This window comes from Rousettus aegyptiacus, unplaced genomic scaffold (genome assembly GCF_014176215.1).
Source record: "Rousettus aegyptiacus isolate mRouAeg1 unplaced genomic scaffold, mRouAeg1.p scaffold_m13_p_14, whole genome shotgun sequence".
Lineage (NCBI taxonomy): Eukaryota > Metazoa > Chordata > Mammalia > Chiroptera > Pteropodidae > Rousettus > Rousettus aegyptiacus.
Window position 1 is genome coordinate 12,575,965 of NW_023416289.1, and position 17,150 is coordinate 12,593,114.

The 17,150-nt window shown below is 33.6% G+C and overlaps 1 protein-coding gene across 6 annotated transcripts in view; it reads right to left on the reverse strand.

Moving 5' to 3' along the window:
- The window catches only part of NFAT5 (nuclear factor of activated T cells 5), a 106,298-nt gene that overhangs the window by 63,333 nt on the left and 25,815 nt on the right, over window positions 1-17,150 (reverse strand). The window contains exon 1 of one of the 6 annotated variants that reach the window (XM_036231427.1): window positions 4,031-4,793. The exons of the other annotated variants lie outside the window; for them this stretch is intronic. Coding sequence (XP_036087320.1) covers window positions 4,031-4,055 — 25 coding nt within the window. The 5' untranslated portion in view covers window positions 4,056-4,793. Of the gene's footprint in view, window positions 1-4,030; window positions 4,794-17,150 lie in introns of those variants that run through there. 6 annotated transcript variants of the gene reach the window in all.

Sequence of the window (17,150 nt, forward strand, 5' to 3'; positions counted from 1 at the left end):
TTGAGTCTGTCCTAGAAGGAATAAGATTTTCAAAGTTATATCTATGACGTAAACTATTGAGCAAAATATTTATGACTTATTTACAATTTTCAAAGATCTTAACAAGAATACTTTTACAATAGAATTTGAGAACTGAAGAGTTCATACAGAGTCCAAGAGGGGTGAGAAGTGAGGAGGGTATGAAGTATGAGGAATGATAAATTTATACAGTTTCAAAGTACAGCACCACAAAATACTTATTACAAAGAATAAATAGGGTAACTTTGAAGTGAATAAGTCTGACAGATGCCACCTTAATCAAGTTATCAGAGTATCATCAGTAATGACACAAATCAAAATACATCATTTATGTGATATTCTTGCCAAAGATGCATCATTTGAATGTAATCATGAGAAAGTATACAATCCTAAATTCAAAAATATTCCACAAAATAACTGACTTCTAATCTTCAAAAGTATCAGAATCATGAAAGTCCAGGAAAGAACAAGGAGCTATTTTGAGTTGAAGAACACATGACAACTAAATGAATATGTAATTCTAAACCTGATCCTTATGATATACAGGACATTATTGGGACAACTGGAGAAACCTGAATGGAGTCTGAAGATTAGGTGGAAAAATGTATTGATATTACTCTTTTAAAATTTTGATGGTTACATTGTGATTTTGTTGGAGAATATCCTTGTTTGTTAGAAATACACACTGAAGATTTTAGGGGTGACAGGGTATAATGTTAGCAACTTTCTCTAAAGTAATTCAGGAAAAAAAGGTCTTTGCACTGTACTCACCACTGTTTTATAAAGTTTGAGACTGTTCCAAAAATAGAGGCACACATGCATGTTTTACTAAAAATTTAATAGTTAATCATTACATAGTCCGAAATTTAGCTCTGTAATTAGTAGTTTTACTTCTAAAATCACAATTTCCAAAGAAATGCATATATCAAGGGGAAAAAAAAGCTTATTTCATGTCTTCATATTTGTATATCTGGTCATCAAAAAATAATCTGCATTGTCCTCTTACCCTCTCACTTTTGCTATCATTTTTGTCTAAAATCAATCAAACAAAACCAAATACTTTGGTAGTGCAGTAAGAATGGCAAACAAGATACAAATTTAAAGATGTTTAGTAAACTGATAGAGGTCTAGCAATTGATGATGCTGGGCACACAGACTGCTTTACTTCTATTTTATATCTTTGACACTTTCCTATTGCCATGTGTCATCTTTATGTCCTTTCTAGTTGAAAACTCTTCAAAGACAGAAACTATGGCACGTCTTCTTTGAATAACTAAAGTTTAGCAGTACCCTACTAATATTTACTGATGAGGTCATCAAATACTAAAGAAAGCTACTGGGTAATGATTCTAAGTTGTGAATTAAGCTCTGGGAAAATTTATAATTTTTATATTATTCAGAAACACTGTTAATAAAAGCAATAAATACTGTATCAGTAGTAAGGTGATAACACTGTACCTGGAATGAAGCACTGTTCAATAAATATCCTTATCCATTTATTATGTACTCATTCACTCAACATATATATACTGATGCCTGATGTATGCCAAGCACTATCCCGTATCCTGGGGATATATCAGTTAACACAAAGAACAAAAATCTGTGCCATGGATTTTCAATTTAATAGACTTAAATTATGGTGACTGCATGCTTGCTAAAGAGATGAGGCTCCAGTATTCTACAATTTTCTACCCTTACTAAACTCACATTTAATTGTAGTATCACTATAATAAGTTCATTTCTGTAACATAAGCAGTAGAAAAATCTCAACATGCATGTATTTTAAACCTTTAAAGTACACACTCAATATAACGAATACACACACTTACAATTTAGCTGAATGTTTACAAAGCCAATACTGAATAGAGCTCTGTTCCGTTGCTTAACAGTTACCTATATTATATAACCACGGACTTAATAGTCGTTCCTTTTTAAACTAAATTAACCATGTACTTATAAATGTAATACTATTAACAATGAAAATAAGTAGAAATTATTATTTTATACATATTATTTTGTTTTTGATCTTGAAAGGACAGTTAATAAATGATGATTTGCTCATTCATTAAGCACATTTTTGAAGTGCCCCTTACATGCCAGGCACAACATAGCAAATAAATTAGATGGAGTTCCTAACTTCAAGGTAGGTCAGTTTATTTTCTAAAAGAAGAAAACTTAACTTTATCACCACAAATTCATTTTGTGCACATAGGTACAGACACTAAAGTAACCCGTGTCTCTGTTTTCAAACAGCTTACAGTCCAGTGAGGTAGACTGTAAGTACATAAACAACCAATGGAATCAGCACCAAGATAAAGATGTTATGTGCAAAATAATAATAATAATAATAATAATAATAATAATAATAATAAAAATATAAAAAGGGCAAGGCAAAAATAGGGTGAATAGGATGAATGTAGTTTTACAAGATTAATCTAAAATTCACATAAAAAGCACAGAATTTTAGAGACAAAAGTGGTGAAAGTATTCAGCATAACTCTGTTTTTACAGAGAAGAAATTATATTCCAATAAGGTTATGACTTGCTTAGCATAGTCAAGACCAGTTAAAGCTGGGTGCTGAGCAAGACACTAGCTAGTTAAAAGATCTGCTCTTTCCCCAGCATTCCTGTTTATGAAATTAGAAAGAACACTGAAGTTAGCAACTCCCTCTAATTTACTTACTATATTATTATTGGTTGGCACATAATGGGCATTTCGATAGTGTGCTTTATGAATAAATATATGAATGAGCAAATCACCTACTTTGATTGATTCTACCCAAACAATTCTAAAATATTAATACTTGTTTTTTATACCCATAATCTTAATGAGGAAAAACAAAACAAACAAATATCCATTTTGTTTTCCTTGTTATTACCAAAATGTCAAACCACCGCAACTAAAAGTATAATTTTTCTACAGTATTTTCTATCCTAGATACCCTATTCCCCCATGTCCTATCTTCTAGCTTGTACCACCATTATCACCTAAGCCACCATTTTCATAATAAACAAAAATTACTTTCCATGTTTTAAGGTCTTCATTTTCAATGATTTTAAAAGTTATTTCCTGTCAAATTTCTTCTTTGCTATTAATGTAACATGGACGGTTTTTCCACTTTCGATACTGAAGAAATCAACAAAGCTCACTTTGTCTTTTCTACTCTACACAGGAATTATCAACAATAAACAGAAGAAATATGCAAACCTCATATTTTTAGGTATAAACTGATTGTTTACAGAGATCAAAATATATATTTTTGCTACCATGAACAGCAATAAACAAATGACGAAGTTCATTACTTCTGCTCTTTAATTTTAAGACGGTGGTAATTAATGAGGATTATCAGAACTGCCTATGGAAATATATATATATTTTTTCCTTAATGAAGATGCCTGGGATTCTATCACAAACCTAGTGAATAAGGGTTTACAATAAATAGGATCACAAAATGTATATTTTTACAAAGCTCCATAGATAATTCTGGCTAAGAGTCATTACTTTAAAGCATGAAATTCAGCCTCAAATATACTAGCCTGTACTAGTTTATTACCTCTTGAAGTATTTTCCCTGAATAGTGAGGGGGGAGGAGGGGAAAACACAAGAGATAAGCCAATTGTTTTAAATCTGCAGATTTAAAAAAATTTTTAATTTTTAAAAATTTTTAAAACTTGAAGAAAAGATAATTATATTTATATATCAAAAAGAGAAAATGAATGTTATCTTCCCTGACAAATGACAACTTCCATTTTACATGGCAATAGATAATTTTGGATATCTGACACTTAGATTTGATGCAAGTAGACCTGAATAATACCTAAAATCATGAAACAAATTAGCACAGTTCTTGTTATTTTGAGCCTGACAGAAATTATCTAGAATAATCTCTTATGAGCAAAAAACCAATGATTGTCAATGGAAGTCACCCACTGATAGATAGCATATGGCAGTCCTCCAAATCATCTCCTGGCCATTCTCTAATACAAATAACATTACATAAAAGTTTAATACCTTGTTTCTTGCTCACTTTACTCATCAACAAAGCCACTCTTTTTAATTCTGATAATTTTCAGTTTTCATTTGACAAGAGGTTGCTTGTGCATGCAATCCTTTGTGCCATGATGTATGTGGTCTATAAGCAGAAACAGAGAAACTGCTCTAGAAAATTGTTCTAAAATTAAATTATATCTTATTTTTACAAAGTACTTTTATATTTATAATCACAATACTGATAAATGTGAAAAGTGCTTTGACCTCAAAGTAAATATAAATGAAAATGGGTAATTATTACTAAACTTACAGGTCATAATATCAGAACAGATTTTTTTCTTCTGTTTTAACTTTTTATTAAAGCATAACACGTACACATAGCAAAATATGCAAATCTTGTCTTGAGCTTGATGAATTTAAATAAGTGAATATACACCACCACCACCCAGTTGATTAAGCATCCTTCATGCTTTCTCCCAGGCACCACCCCTAAAAGTAATCAATCTTTAACTTCTATCACTACAGATTATAGTTTTATCTGTTTTTGAACTTTATGAAGGAATCGTACAGGATATACTCTCTTGTGCCTAGCATCTTTTACTCGGCATTATGTCTGTTCAGTTTATCAATGTTGTCTCTTAGAGCAGTTCATTCGTTTGCATGGCTATATATTATTCATATGAATATTCTACAATTAATCCATTCTACTGGTAAAGAACTAATTTGTTTACAGTTTTTACCTATTACAAAAAATACTGTTATGAGACTCGCAAATATAGTGGACAATTTGGTGATGGACAAAGGGGAGGGGAGTTTGGGGGGCTGGGAAAATGGGGTGAAGGGTTAAATAAGTACAAATTAGTAGCTGATAGATGGACATTAGGATGGGGTGCTCGGCATTGGGAATGCAATTAGAATGAATACGTTGGCTAGGTGGAGGGTTGGGGAGGGAGGGAGCAATTGCAGGGAGGACCATTTTACAAACTATAGATGTCTAACCAATATACTGTATACTTGAAACTAATTAAAATAAATTTTTAAAAAAACTAAATGCAAAAAAAAATACTGTTATGAACATTCTTATATGTGCAGATATGTACTTCCCTAGAGATGAAACTGCTGGGGTCATAGCAATATACACTCTCGTCATTAGTTTATGAAAGTTCTGGCTACTCCAAGAGCTCAGTCATAAATAAATGTTTTTATAATTTTTCAGAAGCCATGTGGTGGAGGTAGAATGGTATCATATTATGATTTTAATCTGCATTTCCCTGACAACTAATGATTCTGAGCACCTTTTCATATGCTTATTGGCTGTGTGGTTATCTTTCCTGAAGTGGCTATTCAAGTTTCTTACCCAATTTTTAATTGGGTTATCCTTAAAATAAAAAATTTTAAAAAACGTATATTTATATATACATATATTTGTATGCATTATATATCCTAGATACAAATCCTTTGTCAAATATATATATTATAAATGTCTTCTTCCATAAGTGGCCTTTTCACCCCCTTAATGGTATCTGTAATAAATGAGAATTCTTTATTTTAATGACATTTAATCCATCAATCTTTTCATTCGTGTTTAGTGATTTTTGTGTCCTGTTTAAGAAATCCATTCATACCCCAAGTACATAAAGATACTCTGTTTTCTTCTAGAAGTTTTTTTTGCTTTACCTTTCATATTTATACATATGATCCATCTGGAATTGGTTTTATTTTATTATGAGGTTGAAGTCGAAGTTCACAGCTTTTCATATGAATGTCCAATTGACCTAGCAAGTAATGTTTGTTTTTACACCAGAAATATGTCTCAGAAACATACACTTTAGAAAGATGGAGCGAGTATACTTTTCCATATTCTTCCCACTAATTTCAGCTAAAAACCTTGGACACTATGAACATTTTTAAAAACACACGCATAAGATTGAAAGGTAGAAAAAAGAAGGTAGATCAGCTAGAGGTGGTAGGATCCAGGAACAATACACCAGTGAGTTCCCTGAGTTTTTCTCTTGGCCTCATATATCCCAGACTGGGTATGTAACCTAGAAAAGCCAATGAGAGCAGACAAAACAACGACGACGACGACGACGACAACAACAACAACAACAACAACAACAACAACAACAAAAACCAGTAATTTCTAGATCCTGAATTAGTTTTGATTGAATTGATTTTTCTCACTGTATGTTTTAATTTTCTGCCTTTTTCCATGACTACTGATCTTTGACTGGATGCCAGATATTGAGAATTTTACCTTGTTGTGTGCTGGATATTTTTATATTCCTATAAATATTCTTGAGCTTTGTTTGGGGTTATGGTTAAATTACTTGGAAATAGTTTGATCTTTTATGTTCTTGCTTTTTAAACTTGTGTTAGGCATGACCCAGAGCATGTTTAGTTCAGGATTAATTTTTCCTTACTACTGAGGCAAGACCCTTCTTAACACTACCCAGTGTCCCCTGAATTACAAGGTTTTCTATTCTGGCTGGTGCAAAGAGGCATCATACCTAGCCCTCTGTGAGGTCTGAGTTCTGTTCCTGCTAATCCTTTTAGGTAGTTTTTTCTTCATTCGTGGGTCCTTTTCCTGCATGCATGTAATAATCACCCATTCAACTGAATATTCAAAGAAGACCCTATGCAGATCTCCAGAGTGCTCTCTGCGTGCACTTCCCTCCTTTCCAGTACTCTTCTGTGAGAACTCCAGCTATCTTGGCTTCCCCAGACTTCTAGCTCTACGTCCACTACTCTGGGAGACCACTGGGCTCTCTCTATCTGGATTTCTCCTTTCTGTACCACAGCCTGGAAGTGTTTTCCAGGGAGAGAAAGGATACTCTTAGGACTCATTTTACTTTTTTTCCCCCCTTAGGGATCTGTGTTCTTCATTGACTGATGTTAAATGTAAAAAGAACCATTGTTTTATATATTTCATCTAGCTTTTTAGTTGTTTTAGGCAGGAGGGTAAATCTGTCCCCTTACTCTATCTAGGCAAAAAACAGAAGTTATTATATTGTAATTTTAACCCACATGAATATGTTCTTTGCTCAGAGGGTATGGAGAACTAATATCACACTTAGTTCTACTCCACAACCTTTAACAGATCTGAAGATTTTTCAGGTTACTTAATTAAATATTCAATAAATACTGTATGTACCCTATGTAAAAGACACTAGGTTATGTCTTTTGAGACTTAAAAAAATGAGTCTTAATCTTCTAAAAGTACAAAAATACTCTGCACACACAAGACACATACAAATGTATCCTTTGTACTCTAGGCACAAAGGAAGATATAAAAGAATTAAAGACACAATAGTCTATGCCCTCAATGAACTGACAAACTAGTTGGAATATGGCAATATATTTTAAACATTTTGAGAATAAGAACAGTTATATATCAATAATGATATCTATATAATCATTATTGACAATGTTTATAACTGAAGACCAGAGGCGGAAGGCCAAAGTCTTGAATAAGCAATAAGAATCTTTAAATCTTCTCAGTCAGATCTAGTAACATAACCAGTAAAACGTTATCATAACACCAGTCTATAGCAATAAGCAATTATCATAGACTCAGTATCTTGTAAAACCTAGTTTTGACTGTTCATTGCAGCAAGAGTGCAAACTAGGGTATTAAAATGCATAACTATGTGGCAGTACAGCTATATAAATAACGCAACAGAACACTAATTAAATATTTTTGAATGAATATTTATGAGTGCCTACTTTGTGATCCTGCAGGCTTATCCCTCTCCTTTCTCCTCTATCCCTCCATATTCTCGAGATATGATGATTTTCAATTCTTCAGGCATACACCCCCTTTCCTTTATCTTTGCAAATGCTGTCATTTCTGCCTGAAACACTAACTTTCCCACAGCTTTCAATTGTTATTTCTTCCCAAGAAGAATTTCCTGACCACTCCAGTCTTAGGTATTCGGCTCCTATGTATTTCCTCTACCAGGATACTTGGCACACACTGTTCCACAATTGCCAGTTTATCTATCCATATTTTCTATTAGACTACACACATCATGAAGACAGTGGTTGTGTCAGTCTCATTCACCCTGTCTCTTCGGCAACAGCACAGTGCCTGGAACAAATAGGCATTTGTTTGATGAACGCTGCTATGGGAATACCTAGCACTGCTGACAGAGCATATCGAGAAAGAAAAGGCAGAAGAGTCAGAATGAGGAAAGAAGCCAGGAAATAAGCTAGAAAAGAAGAGTCAGAGGAGGGCCTGGTGAGTATCGTGTCAAAAAAAGAAGTCTTGGGAGTAGACTGCCAGAAATGAAGATGCTTCATTTAGTTCAAATAAGGGAAAACTTGAAAGAATGAATTTATTTGATGTGGCAAAAGGTACTTCTTAATACCTTTGCCTAAGAAGTATCAAGGGAGTGCTGGGGACAGAAGCCAGAATACAAAGAGTGAAGTAAGCAAAAATATAGGCTACTATTTCACAAAGTCCTTCCAAAGAGAAGGAAAAGATTTAAGGAGACAGGGACAAATAAAGGGTTCGTTTTATTTAACTGTGTGGAAGAAGAAATTGTGAGTGCTTGACAGAATAAGGAAAATATCCAATAATGAGGAAAAACCTGAAGATCCAACAGAGGACAGACAGAATACATTTAATTAAGAAAACATCATCAGATTCGGCAAATGTGGAGTCAAAACAGAATTTCCTAAGGAATGAGTACATGATAACAAAGGGTTAATTAAAGGGCAACAGGATGGTGAAGAAGTTCGAGATTAGTATAGCAATAAATATAATGAAACAGTTTTCTAGGGCATTGTTATGATTATATTACTACAAAAATGTTTCCTAACTATCTTTTTAAGTATAATTTCTTTTGAAATGATATGTGCAATGGTTATCTCCAAAGAAATCGAAGCTAAACACAAGCTGATAACTACTCCTATGAGAAAACAAAAACATCAAAGAAAATCATAAAAAAGGAGAGTTAGAAAATATTTAGGTAAGATAAAGTATGTCATGGAATCAAGTCCAGGAGGCTGAGGGTGCCTTAGAAAAAGACTGGGCATTTTTCCCACTGATGTAAGAGAAAATGAAAATAGAAAAGTGAGAAAACACAAAGTTTAGAGATGAAGAGGTAAAAAAATTGAGACTTCAGTGGGATGGTTTCAAAGTGCTATAGGAAAAGAATTCAGTTATTTCTATTTGCCTGTGACTGTGCTCAAGAAGCAGTTAGATACTTAAAAGGCATATCAGAAACTCTTCTATACCTATTAACATTTAAAGGGCCAATTATATCATATAGAAAAATTAAGGATAAGACTCAGCAGGATAAAAGTTCTACTCCTAGAGGGTGTCAATACTATTATTAAACAAAAGTACATGAATTCTCATTTGGCTTGATCAGAAAGTAAAACTCATGAGAGCTATATATAGCAGATGATACATAGGCATTTCAAATATTATTATAATCTATTTTGTATAAAGGGGGATAAGGGAGGAAGAAGAAAGGTTCCTTAGAAATGTCTACAGTCACTACACAAACAGTATGATCAGGATACCAATATTTTTTATAATAAATAAAAGAAGGGTAACATGTCATAATAAAAGAAGATAGAGACAACTGGGCTTTCATTATAACTCTATCACTTATTTTCTGTGAGACTTTCGGCAAGCTACCACACTAAGCCTTGGTTGTTTCAATTATATTATGGCGGTAATATCTGTCTACTTTGTAGACTGTGAGTGCTAGCAAAAAAATATACAATAGACTAGAAAGAACTGTCTAGCACAGTGTAGGCATACAACATGATTATTTTACTAATTAATTAATTCATTCAAAGGTAATTTACTGCGAGTCAAGGATACAAAATTGAATTAAGACAAAAATGGTCCTTGTCTGTATGAAGTTTTTCTGTAATGAGAAAAACAGAAAAACAAAGAAATAATTTTCTGCAATAACATGGATGGACCTAGAGGGTATTATGCTAAGTGAAATAAGTTAGACAGAAAAAGATAAATACCATACAATCTCACTTATATGTGGAAATCTAAAGAAAACAAACAAACAAACAAAAAAGAAACAGACTCATAGATACAGAGAACAAACTGATGGAAGAGAGTTGGGAGGCAGGATGAAAATGGTGAAATGATTAAGAAGTACAAACTGGCAGTCACAAACAGTTATGGGGATGTAAAGTACAGCATATGGAATGTAGTCGATAATATTGTAATAACTATGTAGAGTGCCAGGTGGGTACCAGACTAGTTAGGGGGAATTACTTCATAAATTATATAAATGTCTAACCATTATGCTGTTCACCTGAAGCTAATATAAAACACTGAATGTCAACTGTTATTTAAAAATAAAAATAATTATAAAATTAAATTTTAAAAAATAATAATTTAAAAAATTCAAAGTGGAATGCTATAAAGAAAACAAATATGAATTTGTAATAAAAATAATGTAGCAACTACTTTAAGAGGAAATACTCAAGGAAGGCCTAAGAGGTTCCTAAGGATAAGAAACACTCAGCAACTCAAAAAGCAGAGAAAAGCAAGACAATATGAGGGAATTGCATGTGCAAAAGTCCTTCATAGATAAAGACATAGTATGTTTGAGTAACTAAAAGGTGCACAGGTTGACTAAAATAGTAATCAAAGAATTCTCCTTGATAGCATGAGATAAGGTTAGTGGGGACAGTAGAGAGCAGATCATGCAGGGCCTTGGCATCTTTGATATGGTCCAGATAACTTTTTTTAGAAGAACAAAGTTGGAGGTATCACTCTACCTGATATCAAACTATACTACAAGGCTATAGTAATCAAAATAGCATGGTACCAGCATAAAAACAGACACATAGATGAATGGAACAAAATAGAGAACCTAAAACTAAATCCATGCCTATATGGTTAATCTATGACAAAGGAGGCAAGAATATATAACAGGATAAAGATAGTTCATTCAATAAATGGTACTAGAAAAATGGGACAGATAAACGTAAGAAGATGAAACTAGACTACTGGCTTACACCATACACAAAAACAAACTCACCAGAGGGAAATGGAGTAGGTAGACAAGAGTAAAGGGGGTCAAATATATGGTGACAGAAAGAGATTTGACCTTGGGTGGTGAACACACAACGCAATAGGACTTAGAGCTGAATCATACGTTTGAAACCTATATAATCTTATTAATCAATGTCACCACAATAAATTTAAAAAAAAAAAAACTCAAAATGGATTAAAGACTTAAATGTAAGACCTGAAACCATAAAACTCCTAGAAGAAAAAATAGGCAGCAAACTCTCTGACACTGCTCTTAGTAATATTTTTTCTGATATATCTCCTCAGGCAAGGGAAACAAAAGAAAAAATAAACAAAGAGACTCCATAAAACTAAAAAGTATTCGTCCAGCAAAGGAAACCATTAACGAAATGAAAGATAACTTACTGATTGGGAGAAGATATTCATCAATGTTAGGGGTTAATATCCGAAATTTATAAAGAACTCATACACCTTTAACACCAAAATAACAAACAATCCAATTAAAAGATGGGCGGTGGAACTGAATAGACATTTCTCCAAAGAGGACATACTGATGGCCAACAGACATAAGAAAAAATGCTCAACAGTCATTAATCATCAGAGAAATGCCAATTAAAACCACAATGAGATATCACCTCACACCTGTCAGAATGACTATCATCGATAAAACAAACAAAAAATGCTGGTGAGGATGTGGAGAAAAGGGAACCCTCGAGCACTATTAGTGGGACTGCAAACTGGCACAGCCAATTTGGAAATTAGTATGGAGGTTCCTCAAAAATCAAAAATAGAACTACTGCATGACCCAGCAATTCCACCTTTGGTATTTATCTGAAGAAATCCAAAACACTAAGTCAAAAAAATTTATGCACCCCTTTGTTCATTGCAGCATTATTTACAATAGCCAAGACATGGAAGCAATCTAAGTGACCATTAATAGACGACTGAATAAAGACGATGTAGTACATATATACAATGGAATATTACTTGGCCATAAAAATGAAATCTTACCATTTTCAACAATATGGATGGACTTAAGAGAGTATTATGCTAAGTGAAATAAGTCAGACAAAAACAAATACTATATGATTTTACTTACATGTGGATTCTAAAGAACAAAATAAATGAACAAACAAAACAGAAACAAACTCAGATACAGAGAACAAACTGATGGTTGGCAGATGGGAGGGGAGTTGAGGGGCTAAGTGAAAAAGGTGAAGAGATTAAGAAGTACACGTTGGTAGCTATAAAGGCGTCACAAGGATGTAAAGTACATCATAGAGAATATAGTCAATAATACTGTAATAACTTTGGTGCCACGTGGGTACTAGACTTATTGTGTGATCACTCTGTAAATTATGTAGATGTCTAACCACTGTGCTGTACACTTGCTGTAATATTGAATATCAACTGTAATTGAAAAAAGATAATGTTATTGAATGGATGGATAGATGAATGGATGCATGAAACGATTCATACAAAAGTACTCAGAAGAGAGGAATAGCTAATAATGTGGCCAGGACCTTTAAAAAACAGAAACAATTAAGTTCTATTTATTCAAATTACTTCACTTTTTATGGAAGGGAAACAAAGTGAAAAAATACAGGAATAATGACTATTGTCCTAGGAAAGCTAAAAATATAGATGTGAAAGTAAACAAGAGCCATACATAAACAACATAGTACTCCATAAGTTCCCCTGACCTAAAATAAGCCAAAAGTTTACATGTAAACTGATTATAATTGGTGATTGTCTTTACTGTAAATCTATAAGCTCTGGTATGGATGGAGTCACATCAGCTTAAATTTCATGCATTCATTGAGGAGTTACTAGGAATCACTGAGTTCTGGATATATTAATTGGATCTACTAACATAAATAAAAGTCATAATTCCTTTCCTCAAAAGGGCATGTAGTGGGCTGTTATTAATATATTCTATTGTATTATTTCTTTTATTCCAAAGGCAATCAGGTGAATACCTCAAGTCCATTTCAAGATGACTCTAATTTTACTTCAAAATACACGGCTTTTCTATCTGCAGGTCTTGCACTTTCTACGGTACATATCTGGACTGTAGAAGTGTTCTGTTTGGCCTGCATAGTGTTCTAAAACATTTTCAATCAGTTGTCAACATTTAATAACAGGATTTCACATAAAAATCCAGGTTTCTGGCTTCTCTTGATAAATCACATGATCTGGCAACATTAAGTATATATTCCCACAAGGAAAGCTGCAGCTGCCTCTTTAAGTGTCCTTTCCAGTTACTCCAAGTACCATTCAGCCAATTTCACTGATCTACATTATACTGAGTCCTGCAGGCATCTAAGTTTTCAATCTCTACACTAGGGTTTGCAAGATTGAGTTCTTTTTATGAAGTGGAAGGAGGGGAAAACAAAAGATGAGTTTTTCCTGAAGAAACTTTGCAAGAGCTTGCAGTCTAGAATGGTGGTCTCAACTTTCTTGATCATAAAGATCATAACTTTCTTGATCCCTTGCCAAAGGCAAATGTAATGAGAAAGAAAGTGCACATGACAGTCAAGGGCTGGTAAGTACCTGATCTTCCAGAGAGTGAAATAAAAGACACAGTACCAAAACATTTCCTATTAAAAAAAGGTATAAACTTTCACAGAACTTAATCTGACTTTTAAAGAGTTTACTGTCTATTTCCTTATGTTAAAGATATAAAACTATATTTATATAGTTCATATACAGAAAGTATATCTATATAAGGTCAGAGATTAAGAATTTGCCCAAAATCAGATACTTGACCACAAAACCAGAACTGGAAAACAGTTTCTCAAAAACCAACAGTTCAATTTAATATTTACTAAGCATCTAATATTTGTACAACTCCATGCAATATGGATACAAATATGTACTCTTTACAATATGCTGCTTTTCCATTTTGTTTTTCTTGTTAATATTTTCATATAATTTTAAAGAATTCAATAAAGGCTACTTTTTAAAAACAAACAAAAAACCCCACTTTCTATAGCCAAAAGAATTGAAAGCTAGTACTCAAATACATGTATATGAACATTCACAACATGTGACTAGTCGCACTATTGACAATAGTCAGAAGGTAGAAACAACTCAAATGTCCAACAGAAAATTAATGGATAATCAGAATGTGGTATCCATATAATGAAATAGTATTCATTCACCATAAAAAATGAATTATATAAGTATCATTAACACAATATAGCTAATATCATTAATTAATATTAACACCATGGGAAATTTGTAACTAATAGGTCTCTCTCTCACCAAAAGCTGTTTGTATATGACAGCACTGACAAGTAAATTGTTCAAAACTTAAGAAGTTCTTTTATTTAGAATATATACAAAAGAAATAAGAATTCTAGAATTATACATATAACAGAATTGGACCTTAAGAGAAAAAATATGTTCTAAGTTCTGCAATGTATAAGTGAAATGCTTATACATAAATATAAACACTGAAAATTAAAATCTATGAGGAAAAATAAGATGGAATAAAATTTTTAGAGTCAGAATGTTCTAATACATGAAGATTCCTATTTTAACTTCTTTATGTTGATATAAAAGTGATAAGACAAAAATAGAAAATTTGGAAATGTTTTTTTAAGTATAAAGGAGAAAATAAAGTCACTTTAACCCAATTCTCAGAGATTGTCATTCTAACATTTAATCTATTTCCTACTAGTCCTTTTTTTTTTTTTAAATAAAACTGGGATCACGGTTTTATATTTTATTTTTAAAATTTAGCATTTATAATGCATTGTCTTCTATAATTAAATATTCTGATACAATAGCACAGACTTCATTTATAAACATTAAACAAATGATGATAACCAAGATTTCACTAGCCTCCCTTAACCTAGCAAAGGAAAATAACATTAAAACTATACCCTGAAGGATTTTAATCAGCTATAAACTTTTTATAGTTTTTTTCCCAGATTTATTGAAATATAATAAATAGTTGCTCGTATTTACAATTCAATGAGTTTTTTCAATTATAGTTGGGATACAATAATAACATATTAGTTTCAGTTGCACAGCATAGTGATTAGAGATCTATATAACTCACAAAGTGATCATTCCACTAAATCTAGAACCTCTCTTCCCCCTTACATATTACAACATTAATTATTTTTCTTATGCTACACTTTGTATCTCCATGTCTATTTTGTAACTATCCATTCGTACTTCTTAATCCCTTTGCCCTTTTTCGCAGCACCCCCTCCAACTTCCCTCCCATCTAGTAGCCCTCACAATATACTGTGTCTGAGTTTATTTTCGTTTTTGTTGTAGTTGTTGATTTTGTTCTTTAAATTGTACATGTATATGAACTCATGTGAGATAAGTCTTTCTCTGACTTACTGCCTAGAGGGCAATACCCTCTAGGTCCATCGAGACAATATCTTTTTCCATTCCCTTCCTTTTAGTTGGTCTGTGTCTTTTAATCTGAAGTGAGTCTCTTGTAGGCAGCACATGTAGGGGTCTTGTTTTCTTATCCATTCAGCTTCCCTATCTTTTGGTTGGAGCCCTTAATTCTTTTCCATTTGAGGTACTTGTTGATAGGAATGTAGTTATTACCATTCTTTATTCATGTTCTTGATACCTGTTTTTTCTCCTTAAAGAAATCTCTCCAACATTTCCTGTAGTACTGGCTTGGTGTTGAATTCCTTTAGCTTATTTTTGTCTGGGAAGCTCTATAACTGTCTTTCGACTCTAAATGATAAAGTATTCTTGGTTGTAGATCCTAGGTTTTCATCACGTTGAAAATTTTGTGCCAAGTCCTTTTGTCCTGGAAAGTTTCTTTTGAGAACTGGCTGCCAGTCTTATGGGTGCTCTCTTGTAGATGACTAACTGCTTTTCTCTTGCTGCTTTTAAGATTCTTTGTATTTAAACTCTGGCATTTTCTTAAAATGTGTCTTGGTGTGGGCCTCTTTGGGTTCATTTTTTCTAGGACACTCTGGGTTTCCTAGGGTTGTATGTTTATTTCCTTCACCAGGTTAGGAAGTTTTCTATCATTATTTCTTCAAATAGCTCTTCAACTTCTTGGTTTCCTTCAGCTATCCCTATGACATGGATATTTTTACATTTAATTGCGCCCCATAGGCCCCTTAAATTATTATTATAGTCTTGGCTTTTTTTTTCTTGCTATTCTGATTGAATGTCCTTGGCCTCCCATCCTCTATATTGGTGGTTCAATTCTCTTCTTTATCTACTCAATGTTGATTCCCTCTAATACACTCTTCATCTCAGATAATGTGTTCTTCATTTCTGGTTCCCTTTTATAATTTCCATTTCCATTTTTCTGTTTTTTATTTCTTTGTTAAAATTCTCACTGAATTCATCTACACTTCCCCTAAGTTCATTGAGCATCTTTATAATTGGTATTTTGAACTTTGCATCTCTTAGATTGTTTGACTCCATTATTCATGAGTCTCTGTTCTATTCTCTCATATGGTTTCTGTTTGTTTTCCCATTTTGGCTGCCTTTCTGTGTCTGTTTCTATGTACTAAGCAAAGCTCCTAAGTTTCCCGGTCTTATTAGTGTGGCTTGTGTAGTAGGTGTCCAACAGTACGGTCTTGAGGGGTTCAGCTGCAGGCCAAGTTCTGCCCCAGCCTGTGCCCCTCCGGGGCCACCTATTAAGATTTAGCAAGTAATCCACAATGCTGTGCTTATAGTTTGCCTCAAGAGGCCATGCTAGAAACTGAGGTCAGCTGCCACCAGAGAGTCTTGGAGTTGGCTCACCAAGGAGCACCAGGCTCGCTGAGGACACAATTGGGTGTGGTTTGCATGGGTCCACAAGTTGGGGGAAGCGGAGTTTCAGGAAATCCTCTGGGCAGAGTGATTTCTGTTATCCAGTAAGATGGCCTCTCAGCTATGGCGAGGCTGAGTCCACACACTGGTAGGGGGCATGGCTCAACAGAGGAACAATGGATATTGCCAGCACGTCTGCCCAGAAGAGAGCCTTGCCTCTGGCCCTTGCTTGGATCACTCAGTGTCCCGTCTAAGTTCCTGGCGCCCCTTGAGTAGCCTACTTGGCACTGGTGCTTAGAGCATGAAGGTCTTTCACCACAAAAGTCTGCTCACAAACAGGGCCCCTTTAAGAAGTGTCTGCAGCTGCCACAG